The 24,523-nt window shown below is 42.1% G+C and overlaps 1 protein-coding gene across 1 annotated transcript; it reads left to right on the forward strand.

Moving 5' to 3' along the window:
• The first annotated feature begins 23,059 nt into the window (after positions 1–23,059).
• On the forward strand, positions 23,060–23,542 carry LOC100969087 (small ribosomal subunit protein uS10). Its single transcript, XM_008955830.4, has one exon. The coding sequence runs from the start codon at positions 23,143–23,145 to the stop codon at positions 23,500–23,502; it is 360 nt and encodes a 119-aa protein (XP_008954078.1). The 5' UTR covers positions 23,060–23,142; the 3' UTR covers positions 23,503–23,542.
• Positions 23,543–24,523: the final 981 nt, after the last annotated feature.

Raw genomic sequence — 24,523 nt, forward strand, 5'->3', positions numbered from 1 at the left:
AGGGTCTTGCTCTGTTGCCCAGGTTGGAGTACAGTGGCACAACTGTAGCTCACTACAGCCTCAAATCCTGGGCATGAGTGATCCTCCTGCCTCAGCTTCCCAACTAGCTGCAACTACAGGTACATGCCACCAGGTTTAGCTAAAACTTTAAAAGAAAACATGAAGGTAAGAAAATATTTTATAAACATGACTCAAAAGATATAAACAATAGAGGAAAATATTTATATATCTTGATGCAGTAACATTAAAAACTTCTGTTAATCAGAAAATAATCTTCAAGAAAGTGAAAGAGACAAGCCACGAATAGGGGGAAAGTTATTTGCACCACATATCACTGGTAAAAAATTAACATTCAGGAGACATAAAGAATTAAAAACCAGTCATATAAAAATTAAATAAAAGTATCAAAAGATACATGATTGGTCATTAATATACAAAAAGATGGCTATTCTTATAAGTAATTTAGGAAATTAAAACTAAAACCACAATAAGATACCATCTAAAAAATTTAATTTATAGTAACATCAAACTATTTAAAGAATCTACATTGAAAACTATAAAACATGCTGATATTTTAAAAAAATCAAAGTAAATGAAAATATATCATGTTTATGGACTGAAAGTTTCAATATTACTAAGATATCAATTCTCTCCAAATTGATCTATAGATTCAATTTAATCCCTGTCCAAATCCCCCCAGTCTTTTTTGGTAGGATTTCACAAGCTCATTCTAAAATTTATTTGGAAATGCAAAAGACCTAGAACAGCCAAAACAATTTTGAGAAAAAAAAGAATAAAGTTCGGAGACTTACGCTACAGAAATCAAGAGTGCATGGTATTGGCAGAGAATAGCCATATAGATCAATAGATAAGAATAGAGAACCCAGAATTAGACCAACACATTAGAACACTTATAACTCAATAATGAAAAGACAAATAACCATGTTTTTAAAAAGAGAAACATGAAGATATATGAAAGTCCAATGAGTTAATAAAAATACGTTCAAAATCATGAATCATTAGGAAAATGTAAATTAAGATGATGAATACCCCTTCATAAGCACTAGAATAACTAAAATTAAAAAGTCTGACTATGCCAAGTATTGGTGAAAACGTGGAGCCACTGGAACTCTCTTACTTTGTTGTTAGAAATGTAAAATAGCCAACCACTATAGAAAAGCAATTTGATAGTTCCTTATAAAGTTTTACATTTACCACCCAACCTGGAGAAATGAAAACATCTGTCTGTTAAAAAGTTGTACATGAATATTCATAGTGGATTTATTCACCACTCGTAATGGCCTCTAAAAACAACCCAAAACTTCATCTACAGGCAAATAGTAAACAAATTGTTGTGTATTCACCCACTCAGCAATTAAAAGGACATTTCTGATATTTGAAATAGTATAGTATAATCAAAAAAATGTTACATTGAGTGAAAGAAAGCTGAATTCAGAATTTTAAGTACTGTATGATTCCCTTTATATATATAGGTATAGATTGTGCAGAATAAATGTATGATGATAGAAATAAGATCAGTGGTTGTTACATAAGGTGGTGGTGGTGGTGGTGGTGAGGAGAAATTGGCTGTAAAAGAACATGAAGGAAATCTATCTATATTTTTTTGAGACAGAGTCTTGCTCTGTGGCCCAGGCTGGAGTGCAGTGGTGTCATCTTGGCTCACTGAAACCTCCACCTCCCGGATTCAACCAATTCTCCTGCCTCAGCCTCCTGAGTAGCTGGGATTACAGGTATGCGCCACCACGCCTGGCTAATTTTTTTGTATTTTTAGTAGAGATGGGGTTTCATCATATTGGCCTGGTCTCGAACTCTTGACCTTGTGATCCACCCACCTTGGCCTCCCAAAGTTCTGTTATTACAGGCATGAGCCACCGCACCAGGCCGGAGATCTATCTATCATCTATCTATCTATCTATCTATCTATCTATCTATCTATCTATCTATCATCTATCTATCTATCATCTATCTATCTATTTTTTTGAGACGGAGTCTCGCTCTGTCGCCCAGGTTGGAGCACGGTGGCATGATTTCGGCTCACTGCAACCTCTGCCTCCTGGGTTCAAGCGATTCTCCTGCCTCAGCCTCCTGAGTAGCTGGGACTACAGGCATGTGCCACCATGCCCAGCTAATTTTTGTATTTTTAGTAGAGATGGGGTTTCACCATGTTGGTCAGGATGGTCTCCATCTCTTGACCTCGTGATCTGCCTGCCTCGGCCTCCCAAAGTGCTGGGATTACAGGTGGAAATCTTTATTTCGATGCAGAGATGGTTACATGGGAATTTACACTTTTCAAAGCTTATTGTCTCATATGCTTAAAACGTGTGTATTTTATTGTATGTAAATTACACTTCAATAAACTCGATTAAAAACACAATGATGTACACAACATGAGTGTACTTCATGCCACTGAAAACTTAAGAGTGGTTAAAATGCTAAATTTTCTGTTATGTATGTTTTACCACAATAAAAAAAATGAGATACATTTTTCTTTTTCTTTTTTTTTTTTCCGAGACAGAGTCTGGATCTGTCGGCTAGGCTAGAGTGCAGTGGCGCAATCTTGGCTCACTGCAACCTCTGCCTCCTGGCGCAATCTTGGCTCACTGCAACCTCTGCCTCCTGGCGCAATCTTGGCTCACTGCAACCTCTGCCTCCTGGCGCAATCTTGGCTCACTGCAACCTCTGCCTCCTGGCGCAATCTTGGCTCACTGCAACCTCTGCCTCCTGGCGCAATCTTGGCTCACTGCAACCTCTGCCTCCTGGCGCAATCTTGGCTCACTGCAACCTCTGCCTCCTGGCGCAATCTTGGCTCACTGCAACCTCTGCCTCCTGGCGCAATCTTGGCTCACTGCAACCTCTGCCTCCTGGGTTCAAGTGATTCTCCTGCCTCAGCCTCCTGAGCAGCTGGGATTATAGGCACGTACTGCCATGCCTGGCTAATTTTTGTATTTTAGTAGAGACAGGGTTTCACCATGTTGGCCAGGCAGGTCTAGAACTCCTGACCTCAGGTGATCCGCCTGCCTTGGCCTCCCAAAGTGCTGGGATTACAGGCATGAGCCACCGCATCCAGCCTGATATACATTTTTCTAATATTACGATATGTAATTAAAAATTTCAAAAAGACATAAAAATAGAACCATACAATTATTCTCTTTATATCCATTCTGCATTATCTAGATTTAACCATTATTAAAGCAAATATGGTGAAATTTTTACAATGTACAATTTTAACAATATACACATACCCTGGAGTAAACTATTAAATTTATCATTATATTTATTATAATTATTAAATTTATCAATATCTATTACATTTTTATACCTGTATAAATTAACAATAATTCATTAATATTATCTTTTATCTGCCCAATGCTCAAACTTTCCCAGTCTCCAAAGTTCTCTTCTATCCCAATTAGGATTTAATCAAAAAGTGTGTTTTGTTTTGTCCTTTTAGTTTCATTTAATCTAACACAGTTACCTTCCTCCCTTATGATACTGATTTTCTAAAGTCATCACACCAGATGTGGAAAGTCCTGTATTCTGGCTTTGTCTGTTTCCTCATAGTAACAGTCACCTTGCTACTTGATCCCCTTTACCTTCTTGTAAAGTGGAAGCTTCTCCTGGAGCTTGATTGATTCGGGTTATAATTTCTGACAAGAATTATTCTATAGGTAAATCCATGAAAATTAATATTGCATTACATCAGGGGACCCATAATGCCAGATAGTCTTATTGTTAGTGATGTCAAATTTGGTCACTCAGCTAAGGTGGTGACAGACAGATCTCTCCATTGTAGTGGTCCATGTTTCTTTTTGCAATTTACAAGCAATAGTTTTTGCACCCACCAATGATCATTTGTTCTTTTTAAACCCACTAGATTGGCAAAAAGTTTTTAAATCTGATAATACCAAGGGTTAACATAAGTGTAAAGTCATTATTAATTGCTGGTAGGAGTGTAAGTTGATCTAATCACTTTGGAAATCCATTTCATAGTATCTGCTAGAGCTGAAGAGGCTTATAGTTTACAATCCATTCTATCTTCCACCATTTTAAGAGAAACTCTCACGCAGGTGTACAAGGAGACACACACAATAATTTTTATAGCAGATTGTTTTGTAAGAGCAAAACTTGGAAACAACCCAAATGTGCATCAAAAAAAGAATGAATAAAGTTGTATATAGTCAAACAATAGGATACTGTAAAATAGTAATATTGAATGGCCTAAAGCCACAAACATCAGTCTGATGAGTCTCACAATCATTACACACACACACACTCTCTCTCTCTCTCTCTAGGAGGAAACATGCAAGGCTTTTGATAAAGATGCTGAAATTAACACATGTATTTGCCTCTGCTGTTTCTCCAAAATCCACTAAAACACCACCAAATTTTTTTAAAAAGCATAAACGTTTGCACAAAAGCAAATGAAGAAGAGGGTAGACAGGGGCAATAACAACTTGCAGGCATAACTAATGATAATGATTTAGCAGACTGAAAAAGTTACTCTTAAGCTGGCAGGGAAAATGCAAAGAAGTACTATATATGTTTCCCAAAACACACAAAAGTTTCAGGAATTGGCAGCACCAAGTATCTCTTGCAATAGGAGTAAATATGGGCTTAAAAAAGACAAGTTGGTTTCAATTCTACTCTAAACCTGCAGCATGATGACTGTCCCTCTCTAGTCTGGCGGAAGATTGAGAGGGTAAAACAAAGGGCTCGGGTGTAGGACTGGAAAAGTGGTGGTTATAGCACTAATTTAGCATTGGACAGGTAGGGTGCTGGATCCTAGGAGGCCTGTGAAAATAGCTTAGGTATTCAACAATGGGTACAGCCACAGAGGCCTACGCAGATTCAACAGATTGGTAGAAAGGAGGAAACAAACATTACAGAAATGCAAAGAGAAAAAGAAGGTATAGTGAGAGTGAGTGAGAGAGAGAATGAAGGGGTGGGTTGCCCCTCCACACCTGTGGGTGTTTCTTGTAAGGTGGAACGAGAGACTTAGGAAAGAAAAAGACACAGAGACAAAGTATAGAGAAAGAAATAAGGGGGCCCGGGGAACCAGCGTTCAGCATATGGAGGATCCCGCCAGCCTCTGAGTTCCCTTAGTATTTATTGATCATTCGTGGGTGTTTCTCCGAGAGGGGGATGTGTCAGGGTCACAAGACAATAGTGGGGAGAGGGTCAGCAGACAAACACGTGAACAAAGGTCTTTGCATCATAGACAAGGTAAAGGATTAAGTGCTGTGCTTTAGATATGCATCCACATAAACGTCTCAATGCTTTACAAAGCAGTATTGCTGCCTGCATGTCCCACCTCCAGCCCTAAGGCGGTTTTTCCCTATCTCAGTAGACGGAACGTACAATCGGGTTTTATACCGAGACATTCCATTGCCCAGGGACAGGCAGGAGACAGACGCCTTCCTCTTGTCTCAACTGCAAGAGGCATACCTTCCTCTTATACTAATCCTCCTCAGCACAGACCCTTTACGGGTGTCGGGCTGGGGGACGGTCAGGTCTTTCCCTTCCCACGAGGCCGTATTTCAGACTATCACATGGGGAGAAACCTTGGACAATACCTGGCTTTCCTAGGCAGAGGTCCCTGCGGCCTTCGGCAGTTTTTGTGTCCCTGGGTACTTGAGATTAGGGAGTGGTGATGACTCTTAAGGAGCGTGCTGCCTTCAAGCATCTGTTTAACAAAGCACATCTTGCACCGCCCTTAATCCATTTAACTCTGAGTTGACACAGCACATGTTTCAGAGAGCACGGGGTTGGGGGTAAGGTCACAGAATCTCAAGGCAGAAGAATTTTTCTTAGTACATAACAAAATGGAGTCTCCCATGTCTATTTCTTTCTACACAAACACAGTGACAATCTGATCTCTCTTGCTTTTCCCCACAAGAGAATGATTTGCAGATGTGAGGTAAGATTTCAGAGGTGAAGTTCTAGTGATGACCAAGCCCTTGGTTTCTCTTCAAGGAACTCTTGCTGAGAAACATGCCCCTAAAAACAGCTTTGATGCCTTGTGATTAGGGGTGATGGCTTTCATTATTTTCCTCCACTCTCAATAAGTGCCAACAGAAAAAAGTTACTCCAGAAAGAATCTTTGTTGTTGCAATATGAGGCAGAATGAACAAAATTGCAACAGCTACTGTTATAATAGGAAGTAACATGGTGTAAGATGTAGTTTTAACAAGTAGAAGAGGCCCTGGTGCATCTGATTTGCCCTCTCTGAGTGCCAGAGTGTTAGCTACCATTGTCAGGAAGCCTGTCTCGTGCATCTTGACTTTCCCAACATCTAGAGGACTTCTTTAACCTAATGAGATGAAGATGAGCTGAGAATGACATCTTGAAAAGATCTGAGCCAGTAGTTTTCCAAGCGGTTCTCAGACCAGCAGCATCAGCATGGGAACTTTGTAGAAATGCAAATAATTTGGGATCTATCCCAAACCTATTGAATCAGAAGTTTTTGGGGTGGAGCCCAGCAATATGTGTTTTTAAAAGCTCTTCAGGTAAGCACACCAAGGTTTGAGAATCACTGACCTGGATGTAATTTTTTATAATTTTTTAACATTTTTTTGAGTCAGAGTATCCATCCCCCAGGCTGGAGTGTAGTGGCGCGATCTCAGCTTACTGCAACCTCCGCCTCCTGGGTTCAAGCATTCTTGTGCCTCTGCCTCCCAGTAGCTGGAATTACAGATGCACGCAACCACACCCAGATAATTTGTTTTTTTTTTTTTTTTTTTTTTTGAGATGGAGTCTCGCTCTGTCACCAGGCTGGAGTGCAGTGGTGCAGTCTTGGCTCACCGCAACCTCTGCCTCCCAGGTTCAGGTGATTCTCCTACTTCAGCCTCCTGAGTAGCTGGGATTACAGGCGTGTGCCACCGTACCTGGCTAATTTTTGTACTTTTAGTAGAGACGGGGTTTCACCATGTTGGTCAGGCTGGTCTCGAACTACTGACCTCGTGATCCGCCAGCCTCGGCCTCCCAAAGTGCCAGGATTACAGGCATGAGCCATCGCACCCAGCCAATTTTTGTATTTTTGTAGTGATGGGGTTTCACCATGTTGGCCAGGCTGGCGTCGAACTCCTGACCTCAAGTGATCTGCCCACCTCAGCCTCCCAAAGTGCTGGGATTACAGATGTGAGCCACCGTGCCCGGCCTAGATGTAATTTTTAGTCAACTTAAGCATGTGTAACCATATGCAATTATGCGCAAACAGTATAAATAGAGCTGATGTTAATCTCTAGCCCCGTTGCCTGGAGTGTTGGTGAAACTCTTATTTTGTAATCCTTTTTATATTTTAGTGGATGTTTCTATTGATTCTCTTCTGTACCCGCTGTTTCCTCTTTTATTGGAAGACACTAAAACAATTCAGAAATTTTTATAGGAATGCAGAGGATTCAAAATGTCTGAGTCGTGCTCTTCCAAAGCAAGAATCATGTCATAGCCATCATTTTTTTTTTCTTGTAAGAGCTTTATTGAAATATAGTTTACATACCACACAATCACCCATTTAAAGGAATCCCCTCTCCTGCCAGTCAATGCTTTTTGGGTTTCACAGAATTGTGAAACCATCACTACAACCAATTTTAGACTAATTTTATCATCCCCAAAGGAAACCTCATACCTATCAGCAGCTACTCCTCGTTTCCTCTGAAATCCTCCAGTCTTAGCTTTTACTAATCTAGTTTCTGTTCCTATAGATTGCCTAGCCTGGACATTTCATGTAATGCATTACACTATGATGTTTCACGACTGGCTTCTTTCACTTAGTATAATGTTTTGAAGGTTCATCCATGTTATAGCATTTACCAGTACTTTGTTTCTGTCAATTGCTTAATACTCCCTTATGTGGATACACAGTACTTTCCTCTTATCTGGGGGGCATATGTTCCAAGTTCTCCAGGGAATGCTTGAAACCACAGATAGCACTAAATCCTGTATATACTATGTTTTTTTCTATATCTAGATACCTAGGATAAAGTTTAATTTATAAATTATAAGATAAAAATAGAAATAAAAATAAATTAGGCTCAGTAAGATATTAACAACAGCAATAACTAAATAGAACAATTCATAAAAATATGCCAGCATCACTGCTTTTGTGCTTTAGGGCCATTATCAAGAAAAATATAGGTGACTTGAATACAAGAACTGTTATACTGTAACTGTCAATCTGATAAGTTACTAAGTGACTAATGGTGTTATAGAGAACATAGATGCACAGGACAAAGGGATGATTCACTTCCTGGGAAGGATGGAGTGGGATGACATAAGATTTTATCATGCTACTCAGAACAAGACACAATTTCAAACTTTTTTTTTTTTTTGAGACAGCGTTTCCACTCTGTCACCCAGGCTGGAGTGCAGTGGCTCAATCTCTACTCACTGCATCCTCTGCCTCCCAGGTTCAAGCAGTCCTCCCGCCTCAGCCCCACAAGCAGCTGGGACCACAGGCATGCGCCACCATGCCTGGCTACTTTTTGTATATTTTGTAGAGATGAGGTTTCACCAAATTGGCTAGGCTGGTTTTGAACTCTGGGCCTCAAGTGATCTGCCTGTCTTGGCTTCCCAAAGTGCTGGGATTACAGGAGTGAGCCACTGCACCTGGCCCGCACAATTTAAAACTTATAAATTGTTTATTTCTGGAGTTTTTCATTTCACATTTTCCCAATGCAATTGACTGTATGTAACTGAATCTGCAGAAGGTGAAACTGCGGATGAGAAGAAGCACTACTGTACTACATTACATTTGTCCATTCATTAGTTGATGGACATTTGGGTTGTTTTCACTTTGGGGCTATTATGAATAATGCTGCTAAGAACATTTGTGTACAAGTTTTAGTGTATGCATATATTTTCATTTCTCTGGGTATACATACACCTAGGAATGGTAACTATGTTTAACATTTTGAAGAACTACCAGGCTGTTTTCCAAAGTCACAAGACACGATTTCAAAATTTTTATTTTTCTTTGAGACAGATTCTCCACTCTGTCACCCAGGCATTGTACCATTTTACCTTCCTGGCATCAGCGCATGAGAGTTTCAGTTTCTCTACATTCTCATCAACATTTGCTCTTATCTGTCTTTTAAATTATAACCATCCTAGTGGGTGTGAAGTGGTATCTGATTGTGGTTTTGATTTGCAGTTCCTTGAGAACTAATGATGTTGAGCATTATTTTTATGGTTACTGACCATTTGTGTATCTTCTTTGCAGAAGTGCCAATTTAGATTCTTGCTTTTATTTGTTTATTTAGTTAGTTTTCAAGACAGAGTCTCTCTCTGTCTCCCAGGCTGGAGTGCAATGGCTTGATCACGGATCACTGCAGCCTTGTCTTCCCAGGCTCAAGCAATCCTCTTGCCTCAGCCTCCCTAGTAGCTGGGACTACAGGTGTGTATCACCACGCCCGGCTAATTTTTGTATTTTTTGTAGAGACGGGTTTTGCCATGTTGCCCAGGCTGGTCTCAAACTCTTCGGCTCAAGCCATCTGCCCATCTTGACCTCCTAAAGTGCTGGGATTACAGGCTTTAGCCACCACTCCCAGCCTGCTAAGAGTTTTATGGTTTCACCTCTTATGTTTAGGTCTTTAATCCATTTTGAGTTAACTTTTGTGTGTGGTGTAAGGTAAGAGTCCAACTTCATTCTTTTGGATGTACATATCCAATTGTTTCAGCACCATTTATTGAATTGTCTTAGCACTTCTGCTAAAAATCAATTGACTCTAAATGTGAGATCTATTTCTAGACTCTCAGTTCTATTCCATTGATCTATATGTCTGTCTTTTTGTCAGTGATACTCTGTCTTGATACTGAAACTTGGTAGTAAGTTGTGAAATTAGAAAATGAGTCCTTCAACTTTGTTCTTCTTTAAAATTGTTTTGACTCTTTGGGGTCCCTTGCAATTCCATATGAATTCCTGTTCCCCCACCCTGAGAAACACATAGTTTCTCAGACCACAGCCAATCCTTATTGACCCACTAGCATAGAATAAATTAGTAACTTCCAGTTGCAATCATTATGGACGATTATTGACCCAGTCCTCACATCAGAAAGGTCCGGGTGGGTAAGGGGCTCCTATTACTGATGAGGAGTGGACATAGACTGGGTCCCAGAGTCACTGTCCTGAGCATGGTAAGAATGAACTTGAGCATGACTCATGGGGCTGTCTGTGGAGCAGATTCCCTCTCCACAAGACAGAGGCCCAGATACAGAGCAACCAACCCAGCACAGAAACCCCTCAGTGTGGGGATGCAGAACAAACCTCCAGGAATTCCTGCATTCTGGGGAATATGTGCCCTGGCAGCTTTGAAACAAGGGAATGACATCATACTAGACAACCTAAAGCAGTTCCCTCTTCAAAACCTCGGAAAGAGTTGAATAAAATATCGTCCACATTCTTTTAAATGCACACCTGAACTAACAGAAAAGTGAAGAAAATCACCAGGGGCCAAAAATAGAGAGAGAGGTAACTGGAGCAATCATTACGGGCTCAGGCTGAGGCTGTCTTGGGGCCTTGGTCTCAGCAACCCAGGGGCATGGCTTTTAACACATTACAATGCAAGGAGTAAAGAACTTGTGCCCTGATGAAGTGAGAATTCAGAACATAATCAGAGTGGACTAGAAAGCAATGCTCTTCCCACCCTCATCCTAGAAAAAAAAACAAAGCAACTCATTTGTTTCAGCCTGTGTCTGGGTAAAGGAAAAAAAAGAGTCTCCTGAGCATTTGCAACACAAGCCCAGTACTCCTGGGGATCAAGGATGTGGGTTCCCGCTTCCCAGGGTGGGTAGTCCTTGAACCAATAACTTGAAAGTAAAAATTAGTCCCTGATCATTTGCTTGGCAACAATTTTAAAGTGTAATAATGAACATGGGAGAAGAGGTGTAGATCCTCAGGATCTTTCACACACTGCTAGTGAAAATGTAAATTTGTGCAGTCACTTTGGAAAACGGTTTGTCATGACCACTACCTCCTAAAGTTGAACACTTACACACTCTATATGACACAGAAGCTCCTTTTGAAGGTGAATGCCCAAGATAGTTGCCCATGAACAACAGGAGATATAAGATGTATATGAATGTTCATAGCAGCATTCCTCACAATAGCAGACATCTGAAGAATCAAAATATCCCTCAGTGGGATAAGAAACAACATAAACTTAGTGAAATTCATGCAATTAAATATTATACAGGAGTCAAAATGAATGAACTGTAGTGACATGCAGTAACATAAATGAATCTTAGCAATATAATATTAAATGAAAAGAGCAAATCCTGAAAGATTATAGATTATACATAGCATAATACCCTGTGAGTTATTTAGGAATATATATATACACATATATATTTCTTTGCACATATATATATTTCTTTGCATATATACATATTTATGTATATATACGTATATAGAAGAATTCATGAGAATCAGAATTCCATCCCCTTTGGTAATTTATTGTTTTGTCCTAAATGCTCCTTCTTGAGGGCTTTGTTTCTAAGAGTACTCTTTGTTTTTAATATGAAGTATGGTGCCATCAACGTGAATATGCACCACCATGCTCTCTCCCCCACAGGACTGCGCCAGTGCCTACAAGCTCCCCATTAGACCCTTATCTCTTCCAGTCAGATGTTGACATTGCCAGTTCCTCCTTGGAACCTTTATTACTTCTATTTATATCGTTGCGGCTGTGTATGAACGTGAATTCTAACCCAGTTATGGGCAGAGGGGAGGGGTTGGAATGAAGAGTCATTGAGCAGGGGGAAGGGTGAAAAGAGACTGATAATTCAAACATGTACAGGGTGATTTAGGGACAGGGTACTAAAGAATAGAGTACAGGAAACCTGACACCTTGCAGATGTAATGAGAGACAGGATTCAGGGTAAGATTTCTTTTTTGAAATTCATTGAAGCCTCCCTTCCCTGGCCACCTCTGCCTGCTTCAATATCTACCTCCTTAAAGTCGCCTTTTACTGTGCTTATTGTTATAGTTACTCATAATATCCTTGGGACACTTTTTTCACTGTGGTCCTGAGCTGTTACTGAGGTGATAAATTGCCGAACTTTTCACCAATCTGTATCTCTGATTTCCAGTTAAATCATAAGAAAAGTGTCCTTAAGTAATATGCTCATTCATCCATTCGGCTTAGTCCATTCATTATTACAGCCTCAAGTGCTGTAGGGACTTCAGAAATTTTCTTGTCCAACCATCTCATTTTATAAATGAAAAGGTGAGGCTTAAATTGGAGGATTGACTTATAGTAGGATCTACAGGGGTAGTTCTTGGCACGCACAAAATGTCAGCTACTGGTGACACTGAATAGATCTGACATCCTCAGTGACTAGATGAAACATTCAATGTTATCTTCTCCAATGACAAGAATCTATAGTACAGCAAAGTAACCTGAATGGACATACTGTAGCCATTTTTGTGGAGTAGCAGATAAAAGGGGCTATTTCCTAACATACGCCAAACCTAGAGGGCAGCCCAAGTCCTTGGGGGGTCACGATAATAAGTCCATGTTTCTAAGAGCCCAGGGAGAATCCTTCGGATCCTAACTTCATCACAAAAACATCAGAAAACAAGAGGGAAGGAAAACATACCAACGATCATCTCATTCGCATCTCCATTGTCACTCACCAAGAGGGAGATGCTGCCCACTCTGCATAGGACAAATCTGGGAGGCTTGAGGTTGAGGAAGATGTGAGGAATCATCATCATCATCATCCTCTTCTTCCTCTTCCTCTTCCTCTCCCTCTCCTTCTCCTTCTCCTTCTTCTTCCTCTTCTTCTCCTTCTCCTTTTCCTTCTCCTCCTTCTTCTTCCTCCTCTTCCTCTTCTCCTTCTCCTTCTCTTCCTTCTTCTTCTTCTTCCTCCTCTTCCTCTTCCTCTTCTCCTTCTCCTTCTCCCTCTCCTTCTTTTTTTTTTTTTTTGAGACACGGTCTCGCTCTGTCGCCCAGGCTGGAGTGCAATGGCACAATCTCAGCTCACTGCAACCTCCACCTCCCGGGTTCAAGAGATTGATTCTCCCGCGTCAGCCTCCCAAGTAGCTGGGACTACAGGCATGTGCCACCACACCCGGCTAATTTTTGTATTTTTAGTAGAGATGGGGTTTCACCATGTTGGTCAGGCTGGTCTTGAACTCCTGACCTCAAGTGATCCACCTGCCTCGGCTTCCCAAAGTGCTGGGATTACAGGTGTGAGCCACAGCACCCAATCTGGAATAAAACTTCTTAAATTGAAACTTGTACCAAGATGGCGAGAGGAATGGAGTCTAAGAGGCAATGAATAGAAGTTGTTCTTTCTCAGGAAGACCTGGCCAGCTTGGGGTCAGTTCAACAGTCACCTGATCAATTAAAACATGTCATAACACCAAAAATATAATAACTTTGATGTTATACATAAATATACAAGGTTGTCCATTGTAGCAATGTTTGTATAACAGCTTAAATGTCCATAATAGAGAATTAGCCAATGAATTCTAGTACCTTTAGAATGAAATGCTATGTAGGCAGTAGTCAGGAGACAGTAGACAATAATGCAGTTCTATATTCATAGGCTTGAAAAATTTCTATGAAGTATTTTTTAGTGAAAAATATTATCATTTACATAAAACCTTTAGATACTATGTAATTTATATATAGTATGTGAATACATATAATTAACATTTTATGTGTGTGTGTAATGTTTAGGGTGTATGTTTAGGGAGAACTCTGCAAAGACTACTAACAAAATATTTGCAGTGGTTACTTCTGGGGGTTAGTATTTTGTTCTTTTAAATTTTTTCATAGTGTTCTGTATTGCTTGACTTTTCTACACAATGTTTTCTGTTATAATCAGAAAAATAAATAAAGGTATTTTAAAGTCATTTTGCTTTGTCTTATCTCTCTTTGTGAGAGCATATTGCATTAAGAGAGGGAAGTCCAGAGAGGAGTAGGGGTGGGTCATACCTGTGGGTGCTGGAGCAAAGCCTGGGCTTATATGCCAGAAGTAGGTGTGATCACTGCCGTTTACAGACCTTTATAAGGAGGCTGAGGCTGTCCAACCACATTCTTTCCCACTTTCCATTCAATGTCCTACCAGACTACTTCATATCCCAAGTATGAATGTTGTGAATTTTATGCCTTTTTACCTGCCTAGAGTGGCTTCTTATCTGGCTCACTTTCATCCATACTTCAAGTATCACCTCCACTTTAAAACCTTCCTGGGCTCCACCAGGTAGATACAAAATTGCAAATTTTGTGTATACATCTGCTAACCGTGCTGGACTGTGACTTTCTCAGTGACAACCATGGTGATTGTGATTTTAACTGTGGAGAAGCCAGAAGAAGCACACTGTAGTATTAAAGAATAGTCAATACTGAGGCTGGGTGCGGTGGCTCACGCCTGTAATCCCAGCACTTTGGGAGGGTGAGGTGGGCAGATCACGAAGTCAGGAGTTTAAGACCAGCCTGACCAATATGGTGAAACCCTGTCTCTACTAAAAATACAAAACTTAGCTGGGCATGGTGGTGCACGCCTGTAGTCCCAGCTACTCGGGAGGCTGAGGCAAAAGAATCGCTTGAACCTGGGAGGCGGAGGTTGCAGTGAGCCATTGTGCCACTGCACTCCAGCCTGGGCAACAGAGCAAGACTCTGTCTCAAAAAAAAAAAAAATAGTCAATACTGTGTTTAGCAGGAAGATAAAACATCAAATACTACAGAGTAACAGACAGCTAGGGCCAGGTTAGTGGTTATGCTACCCAGAATTCCATGCAGGGTGGAAGACGAAAAATGCCAAAATTTCAATCATCAAGTTAGATAAAAAAACTTAAACATGTGGAAAGTCACTCAACCTTAAGTACAAGATACTATTTTTCATCAACTATATTGTTAATAATAAACAAGTTTTATGAAGCAACATATTGGTAATGTTATGGAGAAACAGAAACATTTGGACAGGTGCGGTGGCTCATGCCTGTAATCCCAGCACTTTGGGAGACTGAGGTGGGTGGATCTCTTGAGCTCAGGAGTTTGAGACCAGCCTGGGCAACATGACAAAACCCCGTTTCTACAAAAAATACAAAGATTAGCAGAGTGTGGTGGGACCCGCTTGTATTCCCAGCTACTCAGGAGGCTGAGGTAGGAGGATTGCTTGAGTTTGTGAAGTCAAGGCTACAGTGAGCCAAGATTGTGCCACTGCCCTTCAGCCTGGGTGACAAAGCAAGATCTTGCCTCAAACAAAAACAAAAACAAAACCAGAAATATTTGCTGGTGGGAGGGTAAATTGGTATAAAGTTTTTGAAAGGCAATTTGGCAATATTTGTCAAAATTTTAAATCTGTTTATTTTTAGCCAAGCAGTTCTACTGAGAATTTAATATCTTACTCATATGCATACACATCTATGAAATGACATGTATGCAAAGTTACTCACTGGAGCATTTTTCTTTGTAATAGCAAATTTTGTAAACAACTTGAAATTCATTAATAAAGAGGGGTCAAGGCTGGGCACGGTGGCTCATGCTGGTAATCCCAGCACTTCGGGAGGCCGAGGCAGGCAGATCACGAGGTCAGGAGATTGAGACCATCCTGGCTAACACGGTGAAACCCCGTCTCTACTGAAAATACAAAAAAAAATTAGCCTGGCATGGTGGCAGGCGCCTGTAATCCTAGCTACTGAGGGTAGGAGGCTGAGGCAGGAGAATGGTGTGAACCTGGGAGGCGGAGCTTGCAGTGAGCCAATATCGCACCACTGCACTCCAGCCTGGGCAACAGTGTGAGACTCTGTCTCTAAAAACAATAAAAAGTAAAATAAAATAAATAAATAAATACAGAGAGGTCAAATAAATTACCAAACATCCACACAATGGAATATGCTGTAGTCTTTTAAAAAAATAAAGGAGCTTTAGGTGTACTGATTTGGAATGATCTCTAAGATGCATTAGAAAAAACACAAAGTGCATAATAGTATTTATAATATGTTAAAAGTTGTGAATATAAAGGGATATATATGTTTCATCCAAAGATATACATAAGTGTATACATAAGTGTATAGTATAAGATACACACTTATATATATCTTTGGGTGAAGATACACACTCCTGAAGCCCTAGTTAGCTGGGGTTGCTATAACAAAATACTACAGACTGTGTGGCTTAAGAAGATGTGGGGAAAAGCAAGAGAGATCAGATTGTCAGTGTGTTTGTGTAGAAGGAAGTAGACATGGGAGACTCCATTTTGTTATGTACTAGGAAAAATTCTTCTGCCTTGAGATTCTGTTAATCTATAACCTTACCCCCAACCCCGTGCTCTCTGAAACATGTGCTGTGTCAACTCAGAGTTAAATGGATTAAGGGTGGTGCAAGATGTGCTTTGTTAAACAGATGCTTGAAGGCAGCACGCTCCTTAAGAGTCATCACCACTCCCTAATCTCAAGTACCCAGGGACACAAAAACTGCGGAAGGCTGCAGGGACCTCTGCCTAGGAAAGCCAGGTATTGTCCAAGGTTTCTCCCCATGTGATAGTCTGAAATATGGCCTCGTGGGAAGGGAAAGACCTGACCGTCCCCCAGCCCGACATCCGTAAAGGGTCTGTGCTGAGGAGGATTAGTATAAGAGGAAGGTATGCCTCTTGCAGTTGAGACAAGAGGAAGGCGTCTGTCTCCTGCCCGTCCCTGGGCAATGGAATGTCTCGGTATAAAACCCGATTGTACGTTCCATCTACTGAGATAGGGGAAAACCGCCTTAGGGCTGCAGCTGGGACATGCAGGCAGCAATACTGCTTTGTAAAGCATTGAGATGTTTATGTGGATGCACATCTAAAAGCGCAGCACTTAATTCTTTACCTTGTCTATGATGCAAAGACCTTTGTTCACGTGTTTATCTGCTGACCCTCTCCCCACTATTGTCTTGTGACCCTGACACATCCCCCTCTCGGAGAAACACCCACGAATGATCAATAAATACTAAGGGATCTCAGAGGCTGGCGGGATCCTCCATATGCTGAACGCTGGTTCCCCGGGCCCCCTTATTTCTTTCTCTATACTTTGTCTCTGTGTCTTTTTCTTTTCCAAGTCTCTTGTTCCACCTTACAAGAAACACCCACAGGTGTGGAGGGGCAACCCACCCCTTCAAGAAGAGAAATTTATTTCTCACAATTCTGGATGAAAGAAATTTGAGACTGAGTTGTCAGCAGGGTTGGTTGGTTTCTTCTGAGGTCTCTTTCCTTGGCATGTTGATGACTGTCTTCTCCCTGTATCTTCACATGGTATCTTCACATGGTCTTCCCTCTGTGTGTGTCTGTATCCTATAATGTCTTCTTCATTTTTTTTTTTTTTTTTTTTTGAGGCAGAGTCTTGCTCTTGTCACCCAGGCTGGAGTGCAATGGCTCCATCTTGGCTCACTGCAACCTCCTCCTCTCGGGTTCAAGCGATTCTTCTGCCTCAGCCTCCCAAGTAGCTGGGACCACAGGAGTGTGCCACCAAGCCCAGCTAAGTTTTGTATTTTCAGTAGAGATGGAGTTTCGCCCTGTTGGCCAGGCTGGTCTTTAACTCCTGGCCTCAAGTGATCCACCCGCCTTGGTATCGCAAAGTGCTGGGATTACAGGCGTGAACCCTGTCACCGGACCACAATTTATGCCTTTCTATTACACACTGAGGTCAGAAACTACCCTTTGGGAAGATCCTCTGTCCCTTCATCCTCGTCTGTCTCAGCCTCTAACTGCCTGCCTAGCCACCTTTCTAAAAATAAAAACTGCTTTCTCCTTTTCAGAGGAATTTAATGACTGGGGTGGCTAACTAAGAGCTGTGCTCATCTCAGACAAAGTTCATGGCAGAATCAGATTTTTTTTTTGAGATGGAGTTTCACTCATTGCCCAGGCTGGAGTGCAATGGCACGATCTCAGCTCACCGCAACCTCCGCCTCCCAGGTTCAAGCGATTCTCCTGCCTCAGCCTCCGAAGTAGCTGGAATTACAGGCACCCACTGCCGTGCCTGGGTAATTTTTGTATTTTTAGTAGCGATGGTGTTTCACCATGTTAGCCAGGCTGGTCTCGAACTCCTGACCTCAGGTGATCCACCCATCTCAGCCTCCCAAAGTGCTGGGATTACAGGCGTGAGTTACCGCGCCCGACCTAGACACTTCTTCAAGAATCTGGTTCTAGGTCAGGTGTTGGGAGCAGGCCCCCCAAAATCTGGCCATAAACTGGCCCCAAAACTGGTCATAAACGTAACATGTCCATAATGGCCATAACGCCCAAGCTGGAAGGTTGTAGGTTTACGGGAATGAGGGCAAGGAACACCTGGCCCACCCAGGGCGGAAAACTGCTTAAAGGCATTCTTAAGCCGCAAACAAAAGCCTGAGCGATCTGTGTCTTAAGGGCGTGTTCCTGTTGCAATTAAGTAGGCCCAAGTCTTGATGATTAGCATTCTTGATTTTACGTTATTTGATGCAGAAAGGGAGTCAGATACAATCTATAAGAGCAGAAAATCCCCAAGTATGTTTTAGCAGGGAAGGCATGACACAATTTCTTCAGAAGTAAACTTACCCTCCTAATTATGGATGCCTGGGATTACAATTACAGATAAATAGCATTTCCAAAGACTAAGGTTCTTCCTGCTTCCTTCTCCAAAGCCCTTCTGGCAAAGCTCCCTGAGCCGTAGGTGCTGCAGAGGTGGGTGAGGCGGGCTTGGGGAGCAGGCCTGACCAGAGGCCCAGAGGCGAGAGCAGGACAGAAGTAAGATGCCTTGTCTATATTCCCCTAGAAGGGAGGGCTTGCCGCCCAGCTGCAGGGACTCCAGGGCTCAGCTGCAGGGTCTCCAGGACTCAGTTGATTTGCGCTCTGCCTCAGCTGTAAAGTGGCCTCACACACAGTCATGCCCCCTCCTGGGGCAGCCTGCATCTGGTTGCCTAATGAAGTGGGGACCTAATCTTAGATGCTGACAAGCAATCCTCACTCCCCACCTCCACTAGGGGCTCCTGAGCATTTTGTCAGGCCCGCATCACAGTTCAACTTGTTCCTGGGCCTGATCCTGCTTCTTCTCTTTCCTTTCAGAGGTGCTGATCCTTAATAAGCATATTGTATCCCCAAACTCCTTTTTAATGTCTGCTGGAAAACCCACCCTGTGACAGTGGGTTAGGCGATAGAGAGTAGGCCCAGCTGCAGATATAGAAAGAAGAGGTCTCTCTGGCCAAGTCTAACCCACATCAGCTCCGGGGCCCCGTTTGAGGAAGAGATGTTCTAGCTGGTGGGCAAAGCACAGCGCTGTACACAGAAGGGCCGGTGGTGCTCAGCTCCAGGGGGCCTGTCAAAGGCAATGTGCATCTTAACTGTGATTCTGTTCTATTCCCCATCATATCCCGATGTAGGCCCTTACCGTATTTCTCCTGAATCATTTTGTAGTCTTCTAATTCTTCTTGTCTTTCACCAGACTGATCTTTCTGAAACCCATATCTGATTATGTCATTCTCTTCCATAAAACCTTTCAAAGACTCCCCTTAAACCTCAGGATCAGGCCCAAATGACTTAACTTGAATTATCATTGCCTTGAGATCTGGCCTTGGTTTGCTGTAAGCTTATCTCTTGCAGCTCTGGACTCAGTCAGCCCCTTTCCCATTTCTCACCATTGCCACTTAACGGTCTGAGGGGGGCTTTTCCTGTTACTGCACGCACCAGAGCCAACAGCTGAAAACAGTAGGCAACAGTACCCTCCCTCCTAAAGAGTGCTGCCAACTTAGGCACAACCACCTTCCTGGGGCTTTTTAAGAGTTAGCAGAGCAGCCCTGGTGCCCTACCAACCACCACAAACACCCCCCACCACATCCCAAGTCTGGGGAGAATGGAGGGTGGTAGAGTGATGGAGATGGCAAAGGCAGACAGCAGAGTATCCTGAGGACTGGCCTGCCGCATTTCACACTGGAGGGCTGTGCTCTGGGCCAGGCCACTCAGCAGAGGGGCAGACTATTGGGTTGGGAGCAGTGGAGGCGGGAAGATAGCAGAGGTGGGCAATGCCTAACCTTGTTTTTTACTCTAGCTCGCTACTTTAAATTTTCCCTTTTTTTGTCTCCTTAATTCCCAGCCATGTTTCCCATATGAATAGACTCTCCCTGGCTGGGGAAGCCGGACAAACTCCATTTGACCTTTTGATTTACAAGACATTAAGTGCTCCATACCCAACCCCCTTCCTCAAGGAGTTAACCTGTGTAAGCAGATCCTCAGCATTTCACAGGAGCCCAGTTAACTGATAAGGTACTGTAACAAACCATGTATGAAGTTCCCAGGATTTTTCTCAAAGAGATAACAACATAAAGCCTTGAGTTCGTGTACGGCATAGCATCTATATCTAACTCTAATGAAGGATTTAGAGCCCTGCACCTGGTACCGTTGCTTTTTGTAATCATTTGTCTTTTAAATTGTTTATCTCTCTGTAACCATTTGCTTCTTTTGATTCTTGCATGTTTTTACTCCTGTAGAATTATTGCATTTGAGTTCCCCTCCCCTTCCTAAACCAAGGTATAAAAGTTAATCAAGCCCCTTCCTCGGGGCCAAGAGAATTTTGAGCATTAGCCGTCTCTTTGGCCGCCGGCTTAAATAAAGGACTCTTAATTCGTCTCAAAGTGTGGCGTTTTCTCTAACTCGTTTGGGTGTAACAGGTGGACCTCCCATCTGGGAGCACCCAGAAGTGCTCTCATCTGAGCCCATGGCGGACCCAACACCTAAATGCTTGCTACCCCGAGAGCAAGGAGGCCAGGCTGTGTTAGCCAGAGGGTCACAGAGACCACAGAGAGGATCACGACAATGGCTGGTTAGAGAGTGACATTCACCCCATGCCCTTCTCTCTTGTCCACCCCTCACAGGAAGTGCTGGTTGTCATCAGAATTCCAGCTCCAATCTTGATAAATGAGTTTGAAGGGTTTTTTTTTGTTTGTTTGTTTGTTTTTTTTTTTTGAGACAGAGTCTCTCACTCTGTTGTCCAGGCTGGAGTGCAGTGGCGTGATTTCAGCTCACTGCAACCTCCACCTCCTGGGTTCATGCGATTGTCTTGCCTCAGCCTCCCAAGTAGCTGGGACTACAGGCACGCACCACCACGCCCAGCTAATTTTTGTATTTTTACTAGAGACAGGGTTTCACCATGTTGGCCAGGATGGTCTTGATTTCTTGACCTCGTGATCCGCCCGCCTCAGCCTCCCAAAGTGTTGGGATTACAGGCATGAGCCACCACGCCTGGCTGAGTCTGAGATTTTAAACTACCTTTTAATAAACTAGAAAGTGGGATCTGAAAGAGGGTGGTTGAAGACAGTAACTCAAAAAGTAAACGATTTTGTGTTTGTGCCCCATCATTATACTTTAGAATGCTGCCATCTTCCTTACACCCCAGCAGGACCACCTGCTTCTCATATCTACTCCAGAAAAGGGTGGCATGTCAGGCAGGAGCCAGCTACACTGTGTCCCTCCAGCTAGGAACTTGGATGGGCTATGGATGCCAGCATTTCTCCCTTCCCTTCGATCTCAGCAGTAACACTAGTTGGCTGAACACTTTCCACTTGCCAGGCAGTGTTTAAATTATTGATGTGTGGCCAGGAGCGGTGGCTCACACCTGTAATCCCAGCACCTGAGGAGGCCAAGGCAGGCAGATCACCTGTGGTCGAGTTTGAGACCAGCCTGGCTAACATAGTGAAACCCTGTCTCTACTAAATATATATAATATATATTATATTTATATGTATTATTTTTGTATATGTATATACATATGTGTATATATTATATATGTGTATATATACACACACACAAAATTTAGCTGGGTGTGGTGGCACACGCCTGTTATCCCAGCTACCTGGGAGGCTGAGCCATGAGAATTGCTTGAACCAGGGAGGCAAAGGTTGCAGTGAGCTGAGATTGCGCCACTGCACTCCAGCTTGGGCATCAACTGTCTCAAAATAAAAAAATAAAAAAATAATGAATGTCTGTCCAATTCAAGCTTGTTATTTAAAGAGCAGACCATATCTGCTCCCTGCATGACTTCTCTTACCACCTCTAAAACTGCTGCCAGCCAGGCAGTAATGACACAGTTGGTATCTTTGCAATATTTGCTGATATTGACCCCTCCCTTCTTGAAAATTCTGCCTTATTTGGTTTGTGTGACATCACTCCCTGTGGGGTTTCTCTTCCCACTGAGTACTCTTTTTCAGACCCATAGATTGGTTTCTAGCCAGCTTTCTTGCTATGCCTCCATATTGATATAACCCTGGACTCCATTCTGAGCACTCTTCTCACTTGATTCTCTACCTTAGTAATTGTCTCCTTGACTGGGGCATTAGTTACTGCAGCTATGTGAATTTGATATGTTCAGACAGCCACACTCCAAACCCATAGATCTTTGGCTAATGGTTGGCTCTACCAGAGTGTCCTTCAGGCAACCTAAACTGATCATTTCCAAGGTTGAACATATCATCTCCCATAAAGCCGGTTCTTTTTGACATAACCCAATCAGGAGAATAATTCCTAAGACTGGAACAAGCCTTCTCTCTCTCCCAACCCCACCGATCACTTGCCAAATTCTTTTATTTCTACTTTTTTTTTTTCTCAGAGATAGGGTCTTGGTCTGTCACCCAGGCTGTAGTGCAGTGGTGGTGTCACAGTTCACTGCAGCCTTGAACTCCTAAACTCAAGTGACCCTCTTGCCTCAGCCTCCAGAGTAGCTAGGACTACAGGTGTGTGCCACCAGGCTTGGCTAATTAAGAAAAAAAAAAAATCTGTGTGTGGTGATCTGGTGATCTTGCTATGTTGCCCAGGCTATCTCAAACTCCTGGCCTCAAGTGATCCTCCCACCTCAGCCTCTCAAAATGTTGGCATTACAGGTGTGAGCCACCACACCCAGCCATTATTTCTACCTTTTAAACTAGTGAGTCTCAAACTTTGGTCTCTGAATCCTTTTACACTCTTAAAAATCACTGGTATCTCAAAGAGACTCTATGTAAATGAGCCATATTTATAGATATTTACCATACTAGAAGCTAAAATAAAAAATTTAAAAATATTTAAGAGGAAGACGCGGTCGTAGGTGCTGAGGATTTCTGGTCCGCATGCTCCTGCTCCTGACTCACCGCTGTTCGCTCTCGCCGAGGAACAAGTCGGTCAGGAAGCCGCGCAGCAGCCATGGCTTTTAAGGATACCGGAAAAGCACCCGTGGAGCCGGAGGTGGCAATTCACCGAATTCGAATCACCCTAACAAGCCGCAACGTAAAATCCTTGGAAAAGGTGTGTGCTGACTTGATCAGAGGCGCAAAAGAAAAGAATCTCAAAGTGAAAGGACGAGTTCGAATGCCTACCAAGACTTTGAGAATCACTACAAGAAAAACTCCTTGTGGTGAAGGTTCTAAGACGTGGGATCGTTTCCAGATGAGAATTCACAAGCGACTCATTGACTTGCACAGTCCTTCTGAGATTGTTAAGCAGGTTACTTCCATCAGTATTGAGCCAGGAGTTGAGGTGGAAGTCACCATTGCAGATGCTTAAGTCAACTATTTTAATAAATTGATTACCAGTTGTTAAAAAATATATATATATTTATTTAAAATAAAAAACCCATCACATATTGACATAACTAATAAGCCCACCACATATTTACAAGAATCACACATTGACACATTAACACTAACATTTCTATTAGAAAATTATTTTCCAAAACAAAAAAAATAAGAGTTGAACTGCTTTACATTTTTGTAAATCTCTTAATGTCGCTTAACAGAAGGAGCTGAATTACAATATCTGCTTCTCTTGCAATATATTCAGTTGCAACCAAAATGCAATGATTTTGTTTGAAGTATACAGAGAAAAATTCATCCTCAAACAGATAAGTAGATGGAAAAGGTAGGGGAGTTTTAACATCATTTTTAGGTAATTGTAGATAATTCTTTTGTTGCTACACCAAAGCTCAACAAGTGGTAGTTTCTTAAAGGTTAGCTATAAAGTAGATTCCAAAACCATATCAGTGAATTTTTTGTACTCTGTTATATTAAAATCTACTGGGTTATTTTACACTTTGAATGAATCTTTTACCCCTTAATGCATGACTTTGTGATATTGTGTGCTGGGCTTTGGAAATTTTATTCACTGAGTCATGCATACCTTCCTGACATTGACCCATTTCCCTCTAAATGTCAAATAATCACATTTGATGTTTGCACCGCTGTATTGCTTTGCAAGACTGCCGTAACAGAGTACCACAAATTGTGTAGTTTATAATAACAGAAATCTATTCTGTCACATTTATGAAGGCTGGAAGTCTGAAATCAAGATGTTGGCAGGGTGGTTTCCTCCTTAAAGGGCTCAAGGAGAATCCCTTCATGCCCCTCTCTGAGTTTCTGGTGGTGGTGTGAAGTCCTTGGTATTTCTTGGCTTGTAGCTGCATTACATCAGTTTCTGCCTCTGTTTTCACAGGCCTACTCCCTTGGGTGTGGCTACATTTCTGTATCCAAATTTATACTCATAACACCAGTTCATTGAATTTGGAGCCTCCCCTAATCCAGTATGACCT

Source organism: Pan paniscus, chromosome 2 (genome assembly GCF_029289425.2).
Source record: "Pan paniscus chromosome 2, NHGRI_mPanPan1-v2.0_pri, whole genome shotgun sequence".
Classification (NCBI taxonomy): domain Eukaryota; kingdom Metazoa; phylum Chordata; class Mammalia; order Primates; family Hominidae; genus Pan; species Pan paniscus.

Bases quoted from the DNA above. Each gene is read 5' to 3' on its own strand.
- LOC100969087 (XM_008955830.4), top strand. From the start codon at position 23,143: ATGGCTTTTAAGGATACCGGAAAAGCACCCGTGGAGCCGGAGGTGGCA.